Source organism: Phaseolus vulgaris, chromosome 4 (genome assembly GCF_000499845.2).
Source record: "Phaseolus vulgaris cultivar G19833 chromosome 4, P. vulgaris v2.0, whole genome shotgun sequence".
Taxonomy (NCBI): domain Eukaryota; kingdom Viridiplantae; phylum Streptophyta; class Magnoliopsida; order Fabales; family Fabaceae; genus Phaseolus; species Phaseolus vulgaris.
The window spans coordinates 1,845,867-1,869,046 of record NC_023756.2 but is presented as its reverse complement, the minus strand read 5'-3'; the positions used below and the strand labels follow the sequence as shown (position 1 = coordinate 1,869,046).

General features: G+C 30.5%; 4 protein-coding genes and 1 long non-coding RNA gene across 5 annotated transcripts; 4 read left to right on the top strand and 1 right to left on the bottom strand.

Moving 5' to 3' along the window:
• The first annotated feature begins 1,526 nt into the window (after nucleotides 1–1,526).
• LOC137836592 (bidirectional sugar transporter SWEET5-like) lies at nucleotides 1,527–3,158 on the top strand. Its single transcript, XM_068645255.1, has 6 exons — nucleotides 1,527–1,569; nucleotides 1,687–1,723; nucleotides 2,033–2,249; nucleotides 2,497–2,658; nucleotides 2,774–2,896; nucleotides 3,006–3,158. Exons 1-6 carry the CDS (start codon nucleotides 1,527–1,529, stop codon nucleotides 3,156–3,158), a joined length of 735 nt encoding a protein of 244 aa, XP_068501356.1.
• Nucleotides 3,159–6,080: 2,922 nt separating this feature from the next.
• Nucleotides 6,081–7,818, top strand: LOC137836591 (bidirectional sugar transporter SWEET6b-like). Its single transcript, XM_068645253.1, has 6 exons — nucleotides 6,081–6,123; nucleotides 6,242–6,278; nucleotides 6,603–6,819; nucleotides 7,164–7,325; nucleotides 7,435–7,557; nucleotides 7,666–7,818. The coding sequence occupies exons 1-6, from the start codon at nucleotides 6,081–6,083 to the stop codon at nucleotides 7,816–7,818; spliced, it is 735 nt and encodes a 244-aa protein (XP_068501354.1).
• Nucleotides 7,819–9,901: 2,083 nt separating this feature from the next.
• On the top strand, nucleotides 9,902–14,094 carry LOC137836767 (peptidyl-prolyl cis-trans isomerase CYP38, chloroplastic). Its single transcript, XM_068645494.1, has 7 exons — nucleotides 9,902–10,293; nucleotides 10,987–11,277; nucleotides 11,408–11,607; nucleotides 12,456–12,691; nucleotides 13,089–13,231; nucleotides 13,432–13,503; nucleotides 13,593–14,094. The coding sequence occupies exons 1-7, from the start codon at nucleotides 10,126–10,128 to the stop codon at nucleotides 13,818–13,820; spliced, it is 1,338 nt and encodes a 445-aa protein (XP_068501595.1). The 5' UTR covers nucleotides 9,902–10,125; the 3' UTR covers nucleotides 13,821–14,094.
• Nucleotides 14,095–14,711: 617 nt separating this feature from the next.
• LOC137836769 (uncharacterized) lies at nucleotides 14,712–18,565 on the top strand. Its single transcript, XR_011085344.1, has 4 exons — nucleotides 14,712–14,962; nucleotides 16,347–16,945; nucleotides 17,094–17,281; nucleotides 17,431–18,565. It is a non-coding gene; the product is annotated as an uncharacterized lncRNA (long non-coding RNA).
• LOC137836768 (serine/threonine-protein kinase 54) lies at nucleotides 15,443–20,422 on the bottom strand. The gene is made up of 6 exons (XM_068645495.1): nucleotides 19,483–20,422; nucleotides 18,225–18,346; nucleotides 17,451–17,647; nucleotides 17,185–17,359; nucleotides 16,378–16,512; nucleotides 15,443–16,068 (listed from the first exon to the last, which is right to left on the bottom strand). The coding sequence occupies exons 1-6, from the start codon at nucleotides 19,745–19,747 to the stop codon at nucleotides 15,862–15,864; spliced, it is 1,101 nt and encodes a 366-aa protein (XP_068501596.1). The 5' UTR covers nucleotides 19,748–20,422; the 3' UTR covers nucleotides 15,443–15,861.
• Between the last annotated feature and the right edge of the window lie 2,758 nt (nucleotides 20,423–23,180).

The window sequence follows — 23,180 nt, the reverse complement described above, 5'->3', positions numbered from 1 at the left end:
CTTCTCTTCCTCACGGTCTTCCGGTATCTTGCTAACATTTTGGACTTCTGGTTACTAGACTGGTTGACTTGGACTCTCACTTGGTTGAATTGACTTAGGCTTTCTCTTGGTTAGGTGGACTTGACTCTCTCTCGACTAGGTCAGTGTACCTACAAGGTGCTCTGCTGATAAATTCAGAATCAGTTGAATTAAGTTCTAATTTCATAAAAAACACTCTACTTACTTGTTAATCATATCACTTATTTATAGTATTCGTTATTTTATTAATTTTATTGGACTTTTAATTTTTATACCTTTAAGTACTTTTAATGTTTCGAACTTATTTGTTAAACATTAATATAATATTAAAACTTTTATTATTATTTTTCTAATTTTACTTATCTTTAATATATATGCGACCTTTCAGTTGTATCTTTTTCTAACTAACTAGTACATAAAATCTTATTCAGTTTGATTAAATTTTATATTTAATTAAAATAAAATAAAATTGAATAATTAATTTTATATTTAATTCGAATGTTTTTCCAAATCAAACTCATTCGTGTTGTCGAAAGAAAGTAAATGAAATGGAAAATCTAATTAAACAAAAACTAATAAATCCTTTAAAATTCACGAAAGAGTTGTTCATCCTTAATCTTCTGACTTTGACATGTTCATATATGCTAACTTAGTTTATATTTATTTGTGTTCTACAAAATATTTAAAAACTATTAATTACTATATATATATATATACCTAAAAAGAATAAATATATATTTTTAAAAAAAATTATTTTCAGGATCCATCCAACCTTTATTTATAATAATTATGGTGAATTTAAGATGAAGATTTATTTAAGTTAACCGAAATAATTTATTAAAAATACTGTAATTTTATTTAAAATGTAAAACTATTAACTAATAATTAACTATTTAAAAATAAAATTATTTAAATATTTTAAATAAATAAAAATGATTCAATTATTTATTTTATTAAATAAAGAAATAAATTAGTTTTTATTTATTAAAAGATAAAATTGTCTAATTAAAAATTAATAAATGCACACTGTACACTTCATTTATTAAATTGGCAAAATGATGATAATAACAATTAATATATAAAATCATAGTATGGTTAATATTTTGCAACACTTTAAGTTAAATATGATGAATTTGAGTAAACTCACTATATATATTTGATAAATATAAATGTATATGAAAACAATATGTGATGGATAATACAATATGATGAAATGATAATTATTATAGTTAATTTTTAGTCGATAAAACTTGAATCACTTATCTAGAAGAAAATAATTGAACAACTTAATTATCTTTTAAAAGATATAATTAAGATATTTCAATATCTTTTAAAAGATATAATTAAGATATTCAAATATCTTTTAAAAAAAAAACTCTATAAATAAAACTCACCTCTTCCTTCTTTTCTGTATCAAACTCACACTCACTCAAAGAGAGCATTGTGTTCTTCTTTCGTTCTTTCTAAGTTTTCTGCGTGTTTCTGCGTGTTTTGTATTGTCTTCGAAAATGGTGTCTGCTTCGGTAGCTCGCAACATAATCGGCATCATAGGTTTGTTCTCATGCATATGTTTTTCAATCAATTTACGCATGAAAATATGATTGGTTTGTACTTATTGTGAAGTTTGTTTTGTTTGTGTTCTGATCCGTCTTTACTTTTTCTCTGCAGGAAATGTCATCTCTTTTGGCTTGTTCTTCTCACCAGCGTAATTAATCTTTCCTCTCTACACTCATAAAAAAATGTTGCATGGTTATTATGAAGATGTTCCAGTGTTATTAATCTCTGTAATTAATATCTAAATTTTGATGTAGTGTTAGATTACTTAACTTTTTCTCATTTAAAAATGTTTGTTTTTAACGTGAAAGTGATAGAAAATGAGATTGATCAAAGGAATAGGTTATAAAATTAAATTTAAAATAAATATTATAAAATTCACCTAAAATATAGTTTTTTTTTATTTATAGAGTTTTTTTGAGAAAAATGATATATGGGTTATTATTTTAATGAATTTCAGACCAACTTTCTATAAAATTATAAAGCAGAAGTCGGTAGAGGAATTCAAGCCTGATCCATACATAGCTACGGTGTTGAACTGTGCATTTTGGGTGTTCTATGGAATGCCATTTGTGCACCCAAACAGTCTTTTAGTGGTGACCATCAATGGCGTTGGACTTGTGTTCGAGTTCATCTATCTTACCATATTTTTCATCTATGCAACTAACAAAGGATGGGTGCGTATGCTTACACTTTCATTATATATCTTTTCACTCATTCATGCAAATCTCACCTCATTTTATATTATCTCATAATGTGTTTTGTATGATTGAGGTAGTCTTAAATCAATTTCTTATCACTTGCAATTACTTTATTAATAGAGTTTAATTAATGATGTTTAAAAGATAAAATAGTATCATCATGCTTATGTAACCATATATTATTCTTATTCTGTCGCTCACGGTCTCTCTTTCCTCTCTGCAGAGAAAGGTGTCGCTTTTACTTTTCATTGAAGCTATTTTCTTTGCTGCCATTATTCTTGTAACAATGTTGGTGTTGCATGGCACCACGCGAAGGTCGTTGGTGGTTGGTATCATCTGTGATGTTTTCAATGTCATGATGTATGTCTCTCCTCTTACAATCATGGTAAGTCTTCAATTCATACAATTACATCTTATGACACAAACATTGAAATCTATTTTACACAATTTTTCATTCTAAAACTTGTAATGATCTTGGTGTGTATAAATAATGATCACAGGCTAAGGTTATCAAAACCAAGAGCGTGAAATACATGCCCTTCTGGCTCTCTCTGACCAACTTCCTTAATGGTGTGTGTTGGACCACATATGCTCTTATCCACCCCTTCGATATCTATGTTCTGGTAATTACTTGGTTACTTCACTTTTCTCCTTTCTATATCATTTTTCTTTCCTTTTGTAGTTCTTGGATGAAATCATCTTTTGTTTACATTTGTGTATTCATTGTTGCAGATTAGTAACAGTATTGGAGCAGTCTCTGGATTGATTCAACTCCTCTTGTATGGTTTTTACTATTGTAGAGGAGAAAACAATGATGATGGTGTTGAGCTTCAAAGCACATCTCAAGTCCCAATCTCTGAATGTCTCCCAGACCTTGAAGCTTGATTTCATATATTTTTATGTTTTTGTTTTCTATATTGTAAAACTATGCTTTTATAAGCATATGATTTTATAGTACAATAAATATATAGATATTTTTTATGGGTAATATTATATTCAAGTTGTACATCTTTTACATATTGTGTTGTGATCCATTTTCTACTTGCTTTTATAGATTAATTATTTAATAAAATAATGTCATGATTAACTTTTAAAGATTTTTAGAGAATAGAGATTAGTTCATGTTTATTTATAATTAAAAAATTTCTTTTTCAAGAAAAAATTTATGGAGATAATTTTTAAATAAATCTGAACTATACAGATTTTATAATTTTATTATTTTTAGAAATATGCAATAAATGAGTAAAAAAAATATTTTTAAAGAAATAGTTTTTTCAATAAAAGAACTTAATACAAGCTCGATTACACGGGTACTTGTGATGTAATTGCAGGTGCTTGAATGATAAATTTATAATCATTTGGATTAAGTTCTAACTTCATAAAAAATCTCTACTTACCTTAATTAGATCACATATTTATAGTGTTCGTTATTGAACTTTATTAATTTTATTGAATTTTTTTTTTTAATATTTTGGACTTATCCATTGGACCTGATACACTATTAAAACTCTTATTATTCCTTTATTTTCTTCTAATTTTAGTATGTTTAATATACTAACGACCTTTTGAACATATTTTTTTTCTAACCATAATCTTATTTATTTAGTTTGATTAAATTTTATATTTAGATATACTAAATTGAATAATCAATTTTTATTATATTTAATTTGATTTTTTTCAAATCAAACTTATTCGTGTCCTCTTAAAAAAAATATATATGAATTGGAAAATCTGATTAAAGAAAAACTAATGAGTGCTTTAAAATTCACGAAAGAGTTGTTCATCTATACTAACTTAATTTATATTTATTTATTTTAAATCAGGACCCATCACCCATTCAACCTTTATTTATATTAAGGTGAATTTATTAAAAATACAGTAATTTTATTTAAAATGTAAAACTATTAACTATTAATTAACCATTTAAAAAGAAAATTATTTAATTATTTTAAAATAAAATAAAAATCAATTATTTATTTTATTAAATAAAAAATTAATAATTATTTATTTATTAAAAGATAAAATTTTCTAATTAAAAATAAATATATGCACATGGATACATACACTTCATTTATTAAATTAATTAAAGAGTTATTTATGTTTATACTAAATAATCTAATAAACTTATGTTGTTTTTTACAGCTTAAAGCATAAGTTTTTAATTAGAATACACAGTATTGGCAAAATGATAATAATAACAATTAATATATAAAATCATAGTATGGTTCATATTTTGCAACACTTTAAGTTAAATATAAATATGAATTTGAGTAAACTCGCTATATATACTAATTTGATAAATATAAATGAATATAACAATATATGATGGTCCAAATAGATATTAATATAATGATTTACATATGTTTTTTACAATTAGCAATTAGTGTTTATAATAAATTTCGCATTAAATATTTTACTATAAATTATAATAAACTTAATATAAAGTGTTATAATAAATTACGCAATTAAATATTTTATGCACTGTGTATCATATTCCATATATTTCTCTACTGTGAATTGATTTCATTTAATGAAAAAAGATTATGTATTTCAGTAAAAAATTTGTTAATATATATGATTGATTTAATTAAATTGGTGAATGTAGGTAGTTTATTTTTTGGTGTAAAGTTAAAATGGCCCCTGATATATATTTAAAAATATAAATATGGTCACAAAAATGTAAATATGTATAAGTTTCTAAAGGTAAGATTAGTAATTTATCATTCAAAAAATATACTATATTTTTATTTTAGAATTTAAAAAAAAAATTATGATTATAAAATTAAAAGATCGAATCTAAACTGAATTATAAAACATTATTTAATTAAAATTAAATTAAATTGAATAATCAGCTTTCTGTTATCTTTATCGTGTAAACATAAAAATTATATTTCGGATGTACAATTCTAAAAAAAAATATTTTGAAAATATAAAGGGTAATTGTTTATTTTTTGTTATTAAAATTGTGATAAATAAATATTTATAAAGGTATAAATTGTATTTTAGAATTGTACTAAAAAACTTATATTCTAATAGACGATTATTTTCATTGTTGATAATTTTTAAATTATTAAATTTTAATGTGAAAACAAAGATGGAAACGATTGATTAAAAATGGTAAACAGTTAATATATGAAATTTGGATAAACAGTTCAATTATATGAATAATATAACTTTGTAAATCTTAAACTTTTAAAAACATGGTCTTAAAAAGAATATATAACTCTTACTCTCATTCAATATGATTTTTTTTCTTAAAAGAAATTATCGTCATTTCAGTTTATATACAGTGGATTCAATTATATTTAAAAAAAAAATCTCATAGTTTTCAACTAATTTCTCAAAATAACAACAATAATATATATATATATATATATATATATATAAAGTTTTAATTTTTGTGTGAAAATAAAAACAGTTTTGTGTTATCTTTGTGTTAGAACTTGAAAAACGTTTTTACAACTCATTCGGAAAATTGTTTATATTAAAAATAGATAAGTTTGATAATATATTTGATGAAATGATAATTATTATGGTTAACTTTTAGCCAATAAAACTTGAATAAGTTATCTAAAAGAAAATAATTGAAGAGCTTAATTATCTTTTAAAAGATATAATTAAGATATTCAAATATTTTTTAAAAGATATAATTAAGATATTTAAATATCTTTTAAAAAAAAAAACTCTATAAATAAAACTCACATCTTCCTTCTTTTTTATCAAACTCACACTCACTCACTCAAAGAGAGCATTGTGTTCTTCTTTCGTTCTTTCTAAGTTTTCAGGGTGTTTTGTGTTGTCTTCAAAATGGTGTCTGCTTCGGTAGTTCGGAACATAATCGGCATCATAGGTTCGTTTTCATGCATATGTTTTTTCAATCGATTTACACATGAAAACATGATTGGTTTGTGTTTATTGTTAAGTTTGTTTTGTATGTGTTCTTACCCGTCTTTGTTTTTTCTCTACAGGAAATATTATCTCTTTCGGCTTATTCTTCTCACCAGCGTAATTAATCTTTCTCACGCATATATCTATTTTTTAAAAATGTTGCATAATTATCATGTAGATGTAGCAGTGTGTGACTAGTTGTGTTAATAATCTTTGTAATTAATATCTAGTGTTAGATTGCTTAACGTTTTCTCATTAAAAAAATGTTTGCTTCTAAATAAAAAGTGAAAGTGGTAGAAAATATGAGACCTATTAAAGGAATAGGTTATAAAATTAAATTTAAAATAAATATTATAAAATTCACCTAAAATATAGTGTTTTTTATTTATAGAATGTTTTTTTGAAAAATGATATATGGGTTATTATTTGAATGAATTGCAGACCAACTTTCTATAAAATTATAAAGCAGAAATCGGTGGAGGAGTTCAAGCCTGATCCCTACATAGCTACTGTGTTGAACTGTGCGTTTTGGGTGTTCTATGGAATGCCATTTGTGCACCCAAACAGTCTTTTAGTGGTCACCATCAATGGTGTTGGGCTCGTGATCGAGTTTGTCTATCTTGCCATATTTTTCATCTATGCAACCAACAAAGGACGGGTGAGCATCCTTCCTCTTTCATTATATATGTTATATCACTTATTCATGCATACCTCACTTCTCACCTCATCTTAGTGTCTTTTGTAAGATTGAGTTAAGCTTAGATCAATTTCTTATTATAGTATAAGAGTCATTTAAAAATTTTCCTAATGACATGAGATAATAAAGACATTTCATAGTTTATAAATAGGTGTGAATCTCTTATGGATCAATTTTGTAAGATTGAGTTAGACTAAAAAATTAATAAACTTTAATCAATGTGGTTTAGGGTTTAGTATCATCATGCTTATGTAACCATATATTATTCTTGTTTTGTCACTCATTGTCTCTATTTCTCTTTGCAGAGAAAGGTGTCGCTTTTACTTCTCATTGAAGCTATTTTCTTTGTTGCCATTGTTCTTATAACAATGTTGGTATTGCGTGGCACCACGCGAAGGTCGTTAGTGGTTGGTATCATCTGTGATGTCTTCAATGTCATGATGTATGTCTCACCTCTTACAATCATGGTAAGTTTTCAATTCATACAATTACATCCTATGAGAGAAACATTGAAATCTATTTTAAACCATTTTTGTTTCCAAAACTTATAATGGTAAATATAAATAATGATCACAGGCTAAGGTTATCAAAACTAAGAGTGTGAAATACATGCCATTCTGGCTCTCTCTGACCAACTTCCTTAATGGTGTGTGCTGGACCACATATGCTCTTATCCACCCCTTCGACATCTATGTTCTAGTAATTACTTGTTACTTCAGTTTTCTCCTTTCTATATAATTTCTCTTTCCTTTTGTAGTTCTTGGATCAAATCATCTTTTATTTACCTTTGTGTATTCATTGTTGCAGATCAGTAACAGTATTGGAGCAGTCTCTGGATTGGTTCAGCTCCTCTTGTATGGTTTCTACTATTGCAGAGGAGAAAACAATGATGATGGTGTTGAGCTCCAGAACACAGCTAAGGTCCCAGTCTCTGAATGCCCTCCAGACCTTGAAGCTTGATTTCATATATTTTTTATGTTTTTAGTATCTATAATGTAAAAGTGTGCTTTTATAAGCATCTGATTTCATATTGCAGTAAATATACATATATCTTTTATGGGAAATATTATACCCAAGTTGTACATCTTTTACATCTTGTGTTATGTTCCATTTTCATTTTGCTTTTATAGATCAATTACTTAATACTTTTAAAGATTTTTAGAAAATAGAGATTAATTCATGTTTTTTTATAAATAAATAAAAGTATGAGAATAATTTTTAAATAAGTCTTAATTATCGATATTAATTATCGATATCAACTGTCAAGATCCAAACTCATTATTTCAAATTCAAAATCACATAACCATAATAAGATTTTTAAAATCTCAACTTTTACTCACAAATCTAAAATAACGGAAAATTAAATAAATAAATAGATATCACTTATCAAGATGTATTTTGATGTCTAGGAAAATACTAACCAATTAGAACTCCAAAAATCAAAACACCTACAAGTTTCTAATTTCAAAAACAACCAAAGTACTAATTAAAAAGAATTATAAAAACTAGTTTGAAAGAATAAAAAATTTAACTTCTAAAACTATACAAGATTATATATAAAAGAGGTTATAGAACACTTTACTTTGTTTAAACATTTAATGAGATGAGGTAAAAAAGATGATCATTGGATTAAAATGAAAGAGAAAAAGGAAGAACTAAAGAGATGGAGAGAAACATCTATGCAACTATATTTGAGACTTTAAAAAAAATCTTAAGGAAATATATTTGAGACTTTAAAAAAATCTTAAAGAAATATATTTGAGACTTTAAAAAAATCTTAAAGAAAAAAGAGAAGGAATGGGCCTAAGACATATGACTCTCACAATATCTTCCGGCGATTTCTTCTTGCACCTCCATAGCTTCTTAACACACCTACAAATCAGCTAAAAAGACATTTTTTCCTTAAAAAATATATTTTTTAGGAAATATTATTTTTTCTATTTACACCTTTCAAACTGTAGAATCCCTGGAAATACTTCTGAATTCTACAATTCAGAATACATTTCCTTTTTCAAACACTGATTTTAATTACATTTTTTCTCAAAATTATTCTTTTTTTCTTCAATAAAATTGGTCTTTAATTTCTCAGAGTTCTTCTTTAAATGTTTACCTAACTTTTCAAGAAAAAAAATGAATGGATGTACTCAATTAGCATTTGAAAAAAAATTGCATAAAAAATAGCGCATATTTTAAATTAATTTTTAAGAATGTAATGGTTTTTTTTGGAAAATATAAAAAACTGTAATTAAGATTTTGTAATTTGAAGGATTTATAAAATATGAAACTATAAAATTTGAGAAATTGTGAATTAATAAGAATTTAAAGGATTTAATCCATTTTAAAAATAAATCTTACTATCAATTTTTTTTATTTTTTTTATGGTAAATGCATACTAATGAAACCATCCTATCTCAGTCAGTTATTCAAAAGTTACAAATTATTAAATTTTTATTTTGTAATATTTTAAAAATAATATCCATGGATACTAATTGTCATTTGAGGATTTAAATTTTTTGAGGCAGGTTTTAAACATATATACATGTACATTACATTTTGATATATTTTTAAAAAAAAATAACCTCATTCTTTCTCCTCAACAAAACCTCTTAAAATGTTAACTTTAGGCTTTTTAAAAAGTTTTTTATAAGACTAGAGTTTATATTGTTAGAAAGATTTGCTAAGTTTGAGAATATGAATTCTTTATATAGTAATAATATATTATACAAATCAAATTAATAATATAAATAACATGTTTTATGATAAAAAAATAATATAATTTTTAAATTTATAAAAAAATGGACATATTAATTCATGATTAACCTCACATAAAAAGTTAAATGAAAAAAAAATCAATTTTCATTGATTGTATGATGAAATGCTATTATAAAAATTCATGTTCAAATTTTTTGATCAAATAACACATTGCTTTTATATAAAAAAAATCATTTAAAATATTTTGAAGTTTAAGTTAAATACACTCATGCATGTAAGATATTAGATCTTTTAAAAAAAATATTTATGTTAAAGAAAATGTGTCCTTTGCATGGACCCAATGCTATGTTATCTTATCCAAAAGAAGCATCAAGATGAATGGATGATGGATTTCCCTCAAAGGTGACCCTTTTTGCAACCATCCCTTACAAAACACAAACCTCAAAGTTTGCCTAAAACCTTATCAAACTAACTAGTTTTCCCTGTCTGTCTCTTTCTCTCCAATTTTGTGTCACATGAAATTTGTTCTCTGAAATTGTTGTTGGCATCATTTCAATGGCAGCCATTATCCCCTGCCACTACTGTGTTTCCCTCAGTCCCAAATGGTTCAATTCCAACACCACACACTCTAGGCGTTTATCCTACCCACTTCGAGGACTCCGAGGTTTCAATGCTCGTTGCTCTAACCAACCGTCCAATCACTCTGAAGTTCAGAACAACCATGTAAGTCTCTTAAAAATTTGATCTTGTGATTGTAGATGCTCTTTGGTTGACATGAATGGTGATTGTGCTCATCTGGGGTGGTGATGTGGTAGGTACCCAATCAGCATTTTGCTTTTCTTGTTCATCTCATGTTTGAATACAATCAATTTGTTAATAAAAGGAAAATTGTAGAAGTGAATTTCACAAGGGAAAAAGAGTGTAAGTTCTATACATTACAGTGTGGTAGATAAGCCTCTAATGAGGTACTGAGAGGGCTAATGGTAAGCAGTTTGAGAGAGGTTTAAATTTCTCTGCTGCTATTATACCTGAGAGTGGATATTTGGGATTTGTATTTGCCTCAAATGCACTTTGGTTACTCGAGTCAAGTGTTTCAGCCTAGAAATAAGCATTGTAAGAAAAGTAAGTGTTTTTTCTGCTAATTAATTAATGTGCCCAACTCTTCAATCTACAGTGGTAATTGTGAAAATACTGAATATCTGGGAATATATGTTATGATCAATTTCTATGTTGTTATCTGTGTGAACTTTTTTCACTTTTCTGTTCTTTTCAATTTACTTAGAAAGAGTTTATGTGCTTTATTTGTGCTTTATTTCTTTTCTCCAGACCTTTAGTTCTTATGTTCACAATGTAACTTTAGATTGCTGAAATGTGTTATTGCTGCCCCATAGCTTATTGTGTTGTATTTTGGCGCAGAATGGGGAGCCATTTTCCTTCAAGAAATGTGCTATATCTATAGCACTGGCGGTTGGATTAATAACGGGAGTTCCTACATTCGGGTTGCCCACCTATGCTCAAGTAGCTAACCCTGTGTTGTCTGATCTGTCTGTTTTGATATCTGGACCACCAATTAAGGACCCTGGGGCATTGTTGAGATATGCTCTTCCTATTGACAATAAGGCCATTAGAGAGGTACAGAAGCCACTTGAAGATATCACAGAGAGTCTCAAGATTGCTGGAGTAAAGGCACTTGATTCTGTGGAAAGAGTAAGACATAAGATTTAAAGATTCTTATTCTTCGTTCTGTAGATGTGTGTTGTTTATGCAGCTTGTGCTTGGGATTTTTTGTTTCATTTCCCTTAGGGGTAGAAGCTGATTTACTTTACATGGAATGTAGAATGTGAGACAGGCATCTCGAGTTCTCAAGCAAGGGAAGACTTTAATTGTATCTGGTTTAGCTGAGTCAAAGAAAGAACATGGAGTTGAACTGCTTAGTAAGCTGGAAGCTGGTATAGATGAGCTTGAACTGATAGTGCAGGATAGGAATCGAGATGCAGTTGCACCAAAACAGAAAGAGCTTCTTCAATATGTTGGAGGGTAAGCATCTCAATTACGAAATGACTTATATAAACCACACAAAGACCTTTATCCTTCCATACACATGCTCAATAAGAACAGAATATTTTTTTCTTCTTCTTTGGAAGAAATGAAAGACGGATTGGTGGATTTCTTAAATGTTTTCACTCTGTCATGATGTATTCTGTGTGGTAGTCATTAAGAATATGAGACTCTGCTATTATTAGGATTACAGAAAAAGGCATAGACGTGCTGTGACAATATAAAGCACTTCATGTTCCTTAATCTGATCTGATCTGACAATAGGATCTGACTGAATCAAGGGTCAGTTGCTTAAATAATGCAAGTAGGCTTTACCTTAAACCTATGGGGCAAAGCAATTTAACCTTGCCATACATCAATGTAATAAGAGACCCGCACTATTGGTACAACCAGTAGATCACCACTAGTCCTGGTTATGTATATCTTAACTGTGCCTAAAATCCAAAGGTCTGACTAGCTACTGTACTGCAAAGTGTCATGTTTAGTTAGTCAGGTAGCCATTGAAAAGCATTCAGTTGGACAAACTGATATTGCATACTAGATTTGCAACCATTTTAGCATGATCCCTTCAGATTGATTTGGTTGTAAAATCTGCCATGTTTGATCTGTTTTGAGTGGGCAGAATCCAAACTGTCCAATTAACGAACAGGCTTTTCTAGGCCTCTGGTAACCAGGTTGTATCAGTGTTGGCAAAAATTGAATCCTCCTCATAACAGTGGAAAATTGAGGAGGACTTAGAAAATTAACCTTCTTGAGAAAGACTTTTCTCATATAGAACCTTTCATTGACTGCAGCTGAGATGTTCCTGGGGCATTGCATTTCTGCAGTGTTGAAGAAGACATGGTTGATGGCTTCCCATTTGATGTGCCCGAGGAATACCAAAATATGCCTTTATTGAAGGGGAGAGCAGCAGTGGATATGAAGGTCAAGATTAAAGACAATCCAAATCTTGAAGAATGTGTTTTCCACATTGTTCTTGATGGTTACAATGCCCCTGTAACTTCTGGAAATTTCGTTGACTTGGTTCAGAGGCACTTCTATGATGGCATGGAAATCCAGAGAGGTAATAATATGATTTTTATGGGACATGCATTTTTGCTTTGGATTTCCATTTTAGCTATAGCTGGTTTGGTAAATAATGATTTAGGCCTTCTCTAGCTATGTTTTATGAAATGAACTTTTTTGTAAACTAAAATTAGTCTATGTATAAGCTAATTTTTGAAACTCTCGTATAGTTTCTCTAAATGTTTATTTTTTAAGTTATGTTTAAGTTAGTTTTAACTTGTAGAAAAACTCATTTCATTTTTTCTTATTTTTTCTCTTCTAGAAGTCTTTATTGAGAAGTTTGTCCAAAAAATGCCCTATTTGGATATCCACAATTTCTGTCCTGCTTTCTGCTTTACTTACACATTCACCAAGATAGTCTTAATTTTATTTTTTCAAAATTATATTTTGTGCAGCGGATGGGTTTGTTGTCCAAACTGGTGATCCTGAAGGCCCTGCTGAGGGTTTCATCGATCCAAGTACAGAGAAAACCAGGACAATACCATTAGAAATTACAGTGAGTGGAGAAAAGGCACCTGTGTATGGGGCAACTTTAGAGGTGATCTTCAGCTGTTTACCACTCTTGGGGCATGTTATACTTTTGTGCATTTGTATCACAGATCTCATTGTATGATCATTGTTTCTTGCATGAAGCTTCACTTTGTAACTTGATGTATTTATACTTTCTAACATGTTCCTCTAACCGTCTCAAGGTTGAAAACTTTCTTATTTGCTGTTGTCAATAATCTGTTTTGACAGGAGCTTGGTCTATACAAGGCTCAAACAAAACTTCCATTTAATGCTTTCGGTACAATGGCAATGGCAAGAGATGTGAGAATCTAGTCTTTGACATGGCTGTTCTTTATGTATGCTAATATTCTTTTCTTGCTTTTATTTACTCCTTTTATTCTGTTGAATAGGAATTTGAGGACAACTCTGCCTCTAGCCAGATATTTTGGCTATTGAAAGAAAGTGAGTTAACTCCTAGTAATGCCAATATATTGGATGGTCGATATGCTGTCTTTGGCTATGTAACACAAAATGAGGATTACTTGGCTGACCTCAAAGTTGGTGATGTCATAGAATCTATTCAAGTAGTTTCTGGCCTTGATAATTTGGTGAATCCAAGCTACAAGATTGCTGGCTAGTGAACTTTCTGTGCTTTTGCTACAAATACCACCACATGAGTGTTTGTTGTCACTTGCTTCAAGGCTATTCAGGAGTGCAGGCTGCTACATTGGAAAGTTTACTCCCTTTGGTTTCTCTCATTGTTATCAGAAAAGCAAATATTCATTTTACTATAACCTAGCATTCAGTTGAACAGCTTGAGATTTTATTCTGTTTTAAGACTATTCACCACCCCGGCTTGTAACTTTCATTCCACCAATTCATCAATAAAATTATGATTGTTCAGTGAGGAAAGTATGGGCCAATCTCATACAGTTTCTGGCATTCATCTGGAATTATTCATATCTGTAGAGAATTATTTTATTTGTCTACTTTGAACACAAACATCAACTATGAATGGATCAACACTCATTATCATTTGAGCACAAGACCAAAAGCCTTTTGATGATTATTTTTACCCAAGTAATGATGTAACATAACGATATACATTTATAGAGAATTTCTCATAAAAAATTTTACCTTTACATCAATAATTAGACTTGGGCAAATATTAAAAACTTATGCAACTCAACAATGGTTTTGATGAATGGTTCTTTGTCTGAATTTGTCTTCTTATCACCTCTGAAATATTCGGTGTTACCTTATATCCGAAAGTGAAAAATATTATTCCGCAACTTCTATGGGAAATTGTCGAAAGGATTGAAGATAACACTGTACAATAACATTTATCAAAGATTCTCTTTCACACATTCAAGAAAGGAAAAAAAAATCTAAAGGGAACAAAGCATCTTTCTTTGGTGGTGGATATTGCATCATCCAACTTGTATTCCGAATTTCACACTGTGTCTCTGTGTGTGGTCATTGTTTTCCCAACAGTATAACAATCTTATTGCGTGTCTGCAATTACCCTCCTCGTCTCCAACATCAGATATGGCCAAGGATGTGCAGTGGAGATTGTCTCTATGCTTAAATTCATGCGATTTCCTATACCTGTCGTTGTGAGCTTCGACCATGGAAAGAATCTTTGACCAGAAGTTGATTGCAATATTTGAAGCCAGCCATATTTATGCAGTTGAAGTATGGCCTAGTGGGATGCAGAACTGATTCAACAGGGGTTCCCTTATTAGATGAAGTTTCTTCTGAAGCTGTAACCCAAAGGAAGGTATACGGAACTTCTCTAATCTATAGTTCTCTTCTTTTGCAAGATAATAAATAAAATGAAAGATATCATTAACATATCAGAAACAGTTGTAGAACAAGAATATTCTTCATGTACAGCTCAATCAGAATTTCTAACAGAAGGATCTTTTATACATAGTAGAGTTTCAAGCAAACTGGCCCCATTAATGAATATTTTAGATGACCAGAGTCACGAATAGTTTGAAGCAGAAACTTGATTTGAGAAGATGGTTAGTTTTAGATAATGTTTGTAAAGATTAGATCAACTTTAGAAACCTTTTCAATCTGAGGATTAGCAAACATCTGGAACTTCTTTTTTATCATATGCTCATAACTTTTTATATATGGCTTACCATTCTGAAGGGAGTTAGATATTCTCACATGAGATCCTTGACATTCAAAATATCATGTAAGATTGGATAAACAATAAGCTTCCTCAATCTCAATCTCAACAGATAACATATTTTATGGCCAAATTGTATATTTATTCCATATATTATAGGTGTCTTTCTGCACATGAGCAGATCTTCCCAAAACAGATCACTTGTAGGCTCATCGGACATCAAATGACCCCTCAGGAGGACTTTGATATTAGTGTTGGAACAATCCATGCTACTACTGTCAAGTGTACAACTTACATAGAAAATATTATAAAAATGGGTGCAATGAGGAGAGAGCACAATTAGCTTTACAAAAATTATAGCCCAACAAAGTAACAAGTAATTGCAGAGCTCGTCTGTGGCCTTCACACTTTTTGTGTATGCATTCCATCCTGAGTCTTCCTTCCCTATTCCTTCAATGAAATCAAATACAAACTGATTTTCCAGAATACTGTATATCATCATCCCTCCATAATCGATTTCCTTGACAGTGAAAAATCTTTCAAGGTCCTCGATAGCTGCGAAAACATAAACAACCTTGAGGCTGATCAACAGGGATCATACCTCCACCCTTTGAAGTGTCAATAGCTTCCATCATGGACACTACTTCATCCATCTCTGGCCTCTTATCAGGATTGGCATCCCAGCATCTTTTCATCACATTTGCCAGAGAGCTAGGACAACATCGTGGAATCTCTGGCCTCAGATTCTGCAGTTCCACAAAGAATCTAGTTAAAATAAAAACAGCTACTAGCGATGCATAAACATCAGATATGATTGCATGAGACCATTTGCAAATAAACTAACAATTCTACAAGTTAGTAATTGTTAGCAACTATGATGTTTAAGGTGGTTAATGCACATGGATAAGGAATATGTAATGGATGTAAGAAATACTATATTTGATTTTGAACAAAAATGTCCTTAATATCATGAGAAGGAATTAGACTTTGGATTTTGAAAACATGTAAAAGTTTGTTTATGCAGCTGACAAAACAACTTAATACACATCATGTACCTGCCGTACTACAGCTGATGTCACTTCGGAGAAGCTAAGGTCCGGATATGGCATGTCACAGCAGTATATCTCCCATAAGCATATGCCGAAACTGTACACGTCACACTTTCTATTGTATGGATTACCATTTAGAACCTGCTCAATTTCTTCAGGTAAGATTTTCATATATGCAACATCTGTTACTATTCCAACAAAACATGGATTACTTATGCAAAGCAAAGCTACTTATGATTGTAACATAAGCAGAATATATGCCAAGGCTTGTGTATTAAAAGAGAGTTAACAGTCAAAAATCTTGAAGAGACTTTCAGGAAAAAAGCAAAACAACGTTTGTGTGTGCTAGATGATGTACTTATTTTGAAGAGACTTATCATTAGTGATATGCTGAACTTCAAGATCTTATGAAATGTAAATGGGACATTCTGATGTAGAGATTTCTTCCAGTAATTATGTATCAAAACCAACACGGATATATACATAATTGATGGGTGAATTATAAACCAAAAGGAATGCCTGATAAAAGTATGGACAGTGATGGAACAATGCAATGTCTTATTTTTCCAAAAAGGTAAATATTTTAATCAAGAACTCGTTTTAGTGATTTTTCACTATATTTTTAAGAGCAGAATGGTCATCCCAGTTCTTTCACAATTAGTTAGACAACAGTTTTGACCACATTTAACACGTCCAAGAGTTTCAAAAAATTGTCTATGCAGAGGCAAGAACTAGACATTAATGAGTGTTTGAAACAAATCCCAAAAGTACAATGCAAGAGTGAGATGTTTTCAAAGGAATTGAAGCATATACCTCAGGAGCCATGTAACCAAGGGTTCCAGTTTCACCTGTCATGTCATGAGGATTGGAAGCCTCAATACGAGCCACTCCAAAATCAGCTATTTTCAAGGTTCGTGTCTTGTCCAGAAGCATATTTTCTGTTTTAACATCTCTGTGGACAATCTTCTTTGTGTGGAGATAGCTCAACCTGTAGAGTAAAAAATGAAAAGTTCTGAGGCTTAGAAAGAAAGCTTATTTTTTTAAGCTTATATGACACAGATAAGGCATAAAGATTGGACCCTCTTGCAAGGTCAAGAGCCAGTTGAACAACCACTTTAAAAGCCAGCTTCCTTCTTCGGTTTTTAATAAGATAAGTCTTCAGTGCACCTCCAGGACAATATTCAACAACAACACAACAAACATTACTTGGCATGCCTATATGACCATTTTCTGTTTGTATCTGTAGCTCTGATGTTCCCATTGTTGCCCCAAGAAACTGCAAAACGGATTTGACAGTAAGAATGAATAAGAAGATTCTCACATAAATGTTTCAAATTATGATACAAATTTCATGCATTACTTGTGGGGGAACCTTAAGACCAGACCAAATTTCTGCCCTGTACACTTGCATTCCTTATTAGTGCAGATCCTAATGCACCCACCCAACTACCACTCAATCCTTTTCCCATGCCCCAACATAGTAGAGACAAAACAGAAAATAAATCTTAAGAAAATCCATTTGACACAAATGTGACCACCATCAAGCCATTGTATCACATTCAAACTAGTCTGAGATTCTCAATGTTTTAGTCCTAGAATGTTTTCCAACACTTCCAGCTTGAACATATTCCAATATTTGCCTCGAGTAACACATTAAATCTCTAGATCTTCATCATTTATCTTCCCCCTTTCATTTTGTTTATCTATATGCTCTCCATTCTTATCTGATTTGACTCAGTAGCAAGTGACAGCACATAAACCACCTGCTAAAGGAAGTTATCGGTCCTACCACAGCACAAGATAAAGGACAAACATGACTAAGACGAAGAGAAGAATGAAGGAGCAAATATTACCCTGGTTACATTAGGATGGTCAAGCTTGTGCCAAACGGCAACTTCTTGAGTAAACGCTGCTCTCAAAGAAGCTATTTCAGCATCTGATCGATGACCCTCTTCCCCCCAGTCAAGGAGCTTAACTGAGAAAAAACAAAATGAAAAATTAATTGCATGTTATGAAAGCAGAAGGAGAGCATGCATGCGCATTCACAAGTTAAACTGTTCTCATTCCTCTAAATTTCGGTAGAAAACTGCAGGGTTATCAAGTTTAGCATCCAGAAACTGTAAAGATAATAAAGTTCAGCATATTGTTAACATCATGATGACAATCATGAAATCTCAAAAAGGCATTACCATCACTGATGATGATTTTAACTCTCACGAGAAGAGTTCCTGTAACTGACTCCCACTAGAAGAATATAGTATGAACGATAAATGCATGTGGCAACATAATAACCAGTCATCTAAAACTTTTTTTGCTCTTTTTTTAAAATCCTTATACCACCCCATGATAGTAAAATAAGGGGCACAACAGTAATAACCAAAAACACATGAAAGTTAAAAAAGAAATAAACATTAAAGTTCATGCACATAACTGTGAAGTCAAGTGGATCTTGTGAATTCAAGGGAAAACAAAAAGAAAAGGAGCAAAGGGTACTCAATCTTGTGAATCACGGATTTTGCAAATCCAATGCTGAGCAGTTATGGCTAACCAAACACTTACAACTTAGATTCCGTCTCAAAGAACTTGGGGAAACAAAAAAAAAAAGCAGAACACAGAGTCATGTCCAAGCAAAAATTGTTGCTTGATTGCAAAGGTACAGGTAAAACGAAATCACAAGCAGGAACATGCAAAATAAATCTTAAGCAGTGGATCTGCTGACCAAATAAGACATAACTTTGAACCAGTTCTTTGAAACCCTTCATAATAATCCCATTGAGAGCTAAGCAAGACATCATAGAAAATGCACTTGCCTATGAAATGTTCACACAAAAAACGCCTAAAAACCAAACAACCTATACTTTGGGAGCATGTGCACATTATGCAAGTACACCTTGAAAACACCAACTACATGAACGAACTTCCACAAGTGAATAAAACTTCCACCTTGTTCATGGGCGTGGTGTTAAACAATATAGTGCAAGAAAGGGAGGGAAAAACAAACCATGCATGTTTATTTTGCTCTTTCTTTATAGACATGGTTAGGTACATAAGAAAACAAAGGAGATAAACATGAAGTGAAGACTCAAAACACTTCATAAGAGAGTGTACTACCTGCAACATCTTGTCCATCATAAATCCCACGATGAACTGTGCCAAAAGTGCCACGGGCAATGACAGTCTTGATGACAAGCTTAGAGGGGTCAATCTCCCACTCTTGTCTGCTTCTTGTGGACCTTCCTTCAACCTCCTCTTCCTCCTTCTCCTTGTTCTTCTCCATAGTCCATGCTCTACTCAGATGCCTCTGAAGCTGCTCATCCAAGCTCTTCAGATCTATCTGATCCGCTCTCACATACCCCCCACTCTCACTCTTCTTCATCTCTCTCACCTCTTCCCCACTCCAAAATAAAATTCACCACACCCCACTACGGACTTTGAACCTCCACCCACTTAAAATCATCAAAAGATGCTAACTTTAGGAGCAAGTTCTGGTTTTGAACAAAATTTCCTCGGTGGGTCTCTTGTGTCTCTCCTCTTCTTCTTCTATATGTTTATGCTGCCACTGCAGGTGTTGCTGCTGTTGCTGCCTGTGGTGATGTTGAGGTCATAAATACAACACTCTCTCACCCTTACTCCCTCACTCTCTCTCTCTCAATCATCCATGTGGGCACATGGATTTTGCCTGAACACGACGTGTGTTTCTGCCCCACTTTGGTTCCCTGCGATTATCAAAACCTTCAACTTCTTCTAATTTATTGAAACCAAAGATCTCTCACTGTGCGTCTCTGTGGCTCTCTCTTGTTTGGTGTGTCTTTGTTTTTCTCTTCCCTTTTTCCTTTTCTTCTAATTTTTTTTTTCATTGATGGCATTCACGGTTATTGCACCTTTCCATGTTCCCATCCCTTTCAAACAAGTTGTTTGGCTTCATCAATGGGTGATCATGCAAACAGTTAAGGAAGTCACTTTGTCACAAAGACAATTGTTATGTAACTTCTTCTAATCATCATTCATTTTTGTAACATATCTAGTTAGAGAATATTTTTTCAATGCTAACATTTCTAAATAGATACTCTCTTTTTTTTATATACAAAAGATAATGAAATTAAACTTCATATTAATACTTACAAAATATAATTATTTTTCAACAATATAATATTCATCACTTATGAATTGGATATAAAAAAATCTCACTAGTACATCCTACTTAAATTTTGGAGATAATTTTTTGAAATATTAAAATTTATTTTTCTAAGATACAGTTTTTTCTTGAATGTAAGATATTTGTAACTAATAAGGTAGCACTAGAGTTTAAATTTTTCAAATTAAACTTTTTGTTATTTTCTTTGCAGAATTTTAGCATTCATTATTAAGTAAACTAATTAACTATATTTAATTAAATAAATAATTAAAGCAAGAGATTGGTAAAAAACAAAATTTAAAACAGTATCTTATACTTATGCAAGTAGCATCACTTATATGAGTCCAACCCTTCATAGAATCACATAAGTTTTAATTTGGTGAAGGTGATGTTTTGATTAATTTACACTGTGACCATGATACAGGGACAAAACAAAGTTTTGTTTTTATTTTTCTATTGATAGGTCTAATCAACATAATAATAATATATATATATATATATATAATAAAAAGTAGCAGCAAAATCGTAATGGATGAGAATATGATAGAGAGAGGATGATCATTTAACTATTAAAATAATTAATTATTTAGCACGAGATGAAACTAAAAATGATTTATCTCCTTACATTTCCATGTTATTTGCTATATTTAATTATTAGCAGAATAATATATGGATCATAGAACATTAATAATATTAGAAAGTTATTTGAAGAATAATTCATTTATAAGTATCACTTGAAATTTAATCATTGTTGAAACCTTAAATTTTATTATACATGAAAATTTATAATTAAATTAATTTTTTTATTATTATTATTTGTTTTATAATAAATGTGTGGAATATTGGTTGATGCAAGACTAATGAATTTACCATCAAAGAGAAAGTAAAATAAAAATAAAAATAAAAGAACTGTGTTTTTTAGTTTATGATTTCCGGTTTTGATTCCTTGAATTAAAAAAACATATTTTAGTTTAAAAAATTGAATTTTTATTTTCTAAATATTTTAAAGAACTAAATGATTTTTAAACACACGTTTTTAATCTCTAAAACTACATTAAATGTGTACTTTTTTTAAATTTAAAAGATTAAATGTTTAAAAAATAGAGAATCAAAATCATATTTATTTCAAATTTCAGATAAATCAAACCTTGATATTCAAAGGGATGGTACAAAGCCCACAACATTTGTATATTTGGCAAAACTCATTATGATGAATATAAAATTTCTTGGTGAGACATCCATGCATGATTCAGGTGACAAGAAAAAAAAAAGTGTTTGCCTCCTCTTCTTCTTCTTCTTGTAGTCATCATTGAAATGGATTCTAATAATTCGTTTTCCCTGGACTATTTTCTCACCATTAATGCCAACTTGACTTGCTGAGTGGCTTAGTACACACCAAATGTCTCACTAGTATTGGCTTCTTTAAGACTTCTTCTAATAAAGGGAAATAACTTCTTTGGGCTGAAAGAGAATTTCAGTGACAAGCTTGAACTGGTGATCATCTGGGGAAGGTTACATTTGAATTTTCATATACTTTGTTCTAAGAAAAGCATGAGAAATTAAAACAAAAAAATAAGGACATAAAGAAGAAAAGTGTGTCTTGGCCATCAAATGTGATATTCTATGTTACCCCATAGGAAAAATTAAAAAAAAAAAAATCTTCTCATGAAAATAAGCTCAAGAAGAAGGTGCAATGGAAGAAGAATCAAACTAATTTTCAATGGGCATCTACATGACCTAGGATCATCACATCACACATTTGATTAAATATCAAACATAGAATGGTGAACCAAGACCAATGATTTCTGTTGAATTTGCTTCCCTTTAAGATGCTTTCAAATTTTCAATGATCATGATGTTTTAGTCGGTGTTAACACTTTAGAATCATGAGTACAGAAAAGTTAACACATTACCATAATTTATCTTCACCAATCAATAAATAAACAAAAATATTCATTTGTAGATATGTATTCTAAATTTAAGAAGGGTAAATGATGTACTTTGGCATATTGAACTTGAAGAACACTCACATCAAACATCACCGACATGTAGAATTTGAACAAAATTTAAAATTTTGATAAATAGTGGAGTATATGTGCATATGGCAAGGGTGATGTGTGTTTGTGAATACTTATTGAAAAAGGAAATAGTAAAAGGGAAATATGAAGTTTGAGGCATTTGGTTTGCAATGAATCAAAAGGGTAAGGAAGATTGGTGTTTGTATGATGATGTGCTTAATGCTGCTTACCCGTGAATGCCAACTTTGGACTTTAATGTGACCAAAAAGATGTCTCTGAAGTCTCAACATAGTCATGAATCACGAGGCCAAGTTTCAACTGAATCGCAAAATGCTCGAGATTTTTATTAAGAGCTATCACTAGTAAGCAGTAACACCCGTGATCTTAGAGCCATGACCATCCAAAACTAAAATTAGGGTGCCTCTTCCCAATACACAAAATGGACCCCTAAAGAAAGTGATAGCAAAAAAATAGGATCTACCCATTATCTTTTTTTCTTTTTCAAATTTTTTTCACATTTTTTTGCTTTAAATCTCTGAATAAGTATAGTTCTTGGGAAACTGTGTATTTGATCCTTATTTGTTTCAACTCTTTGATGACATTATTACAAGTTAAAGCAAAGTTTGTATTCGTAGTTTGTATCATTTAAGAAGGAA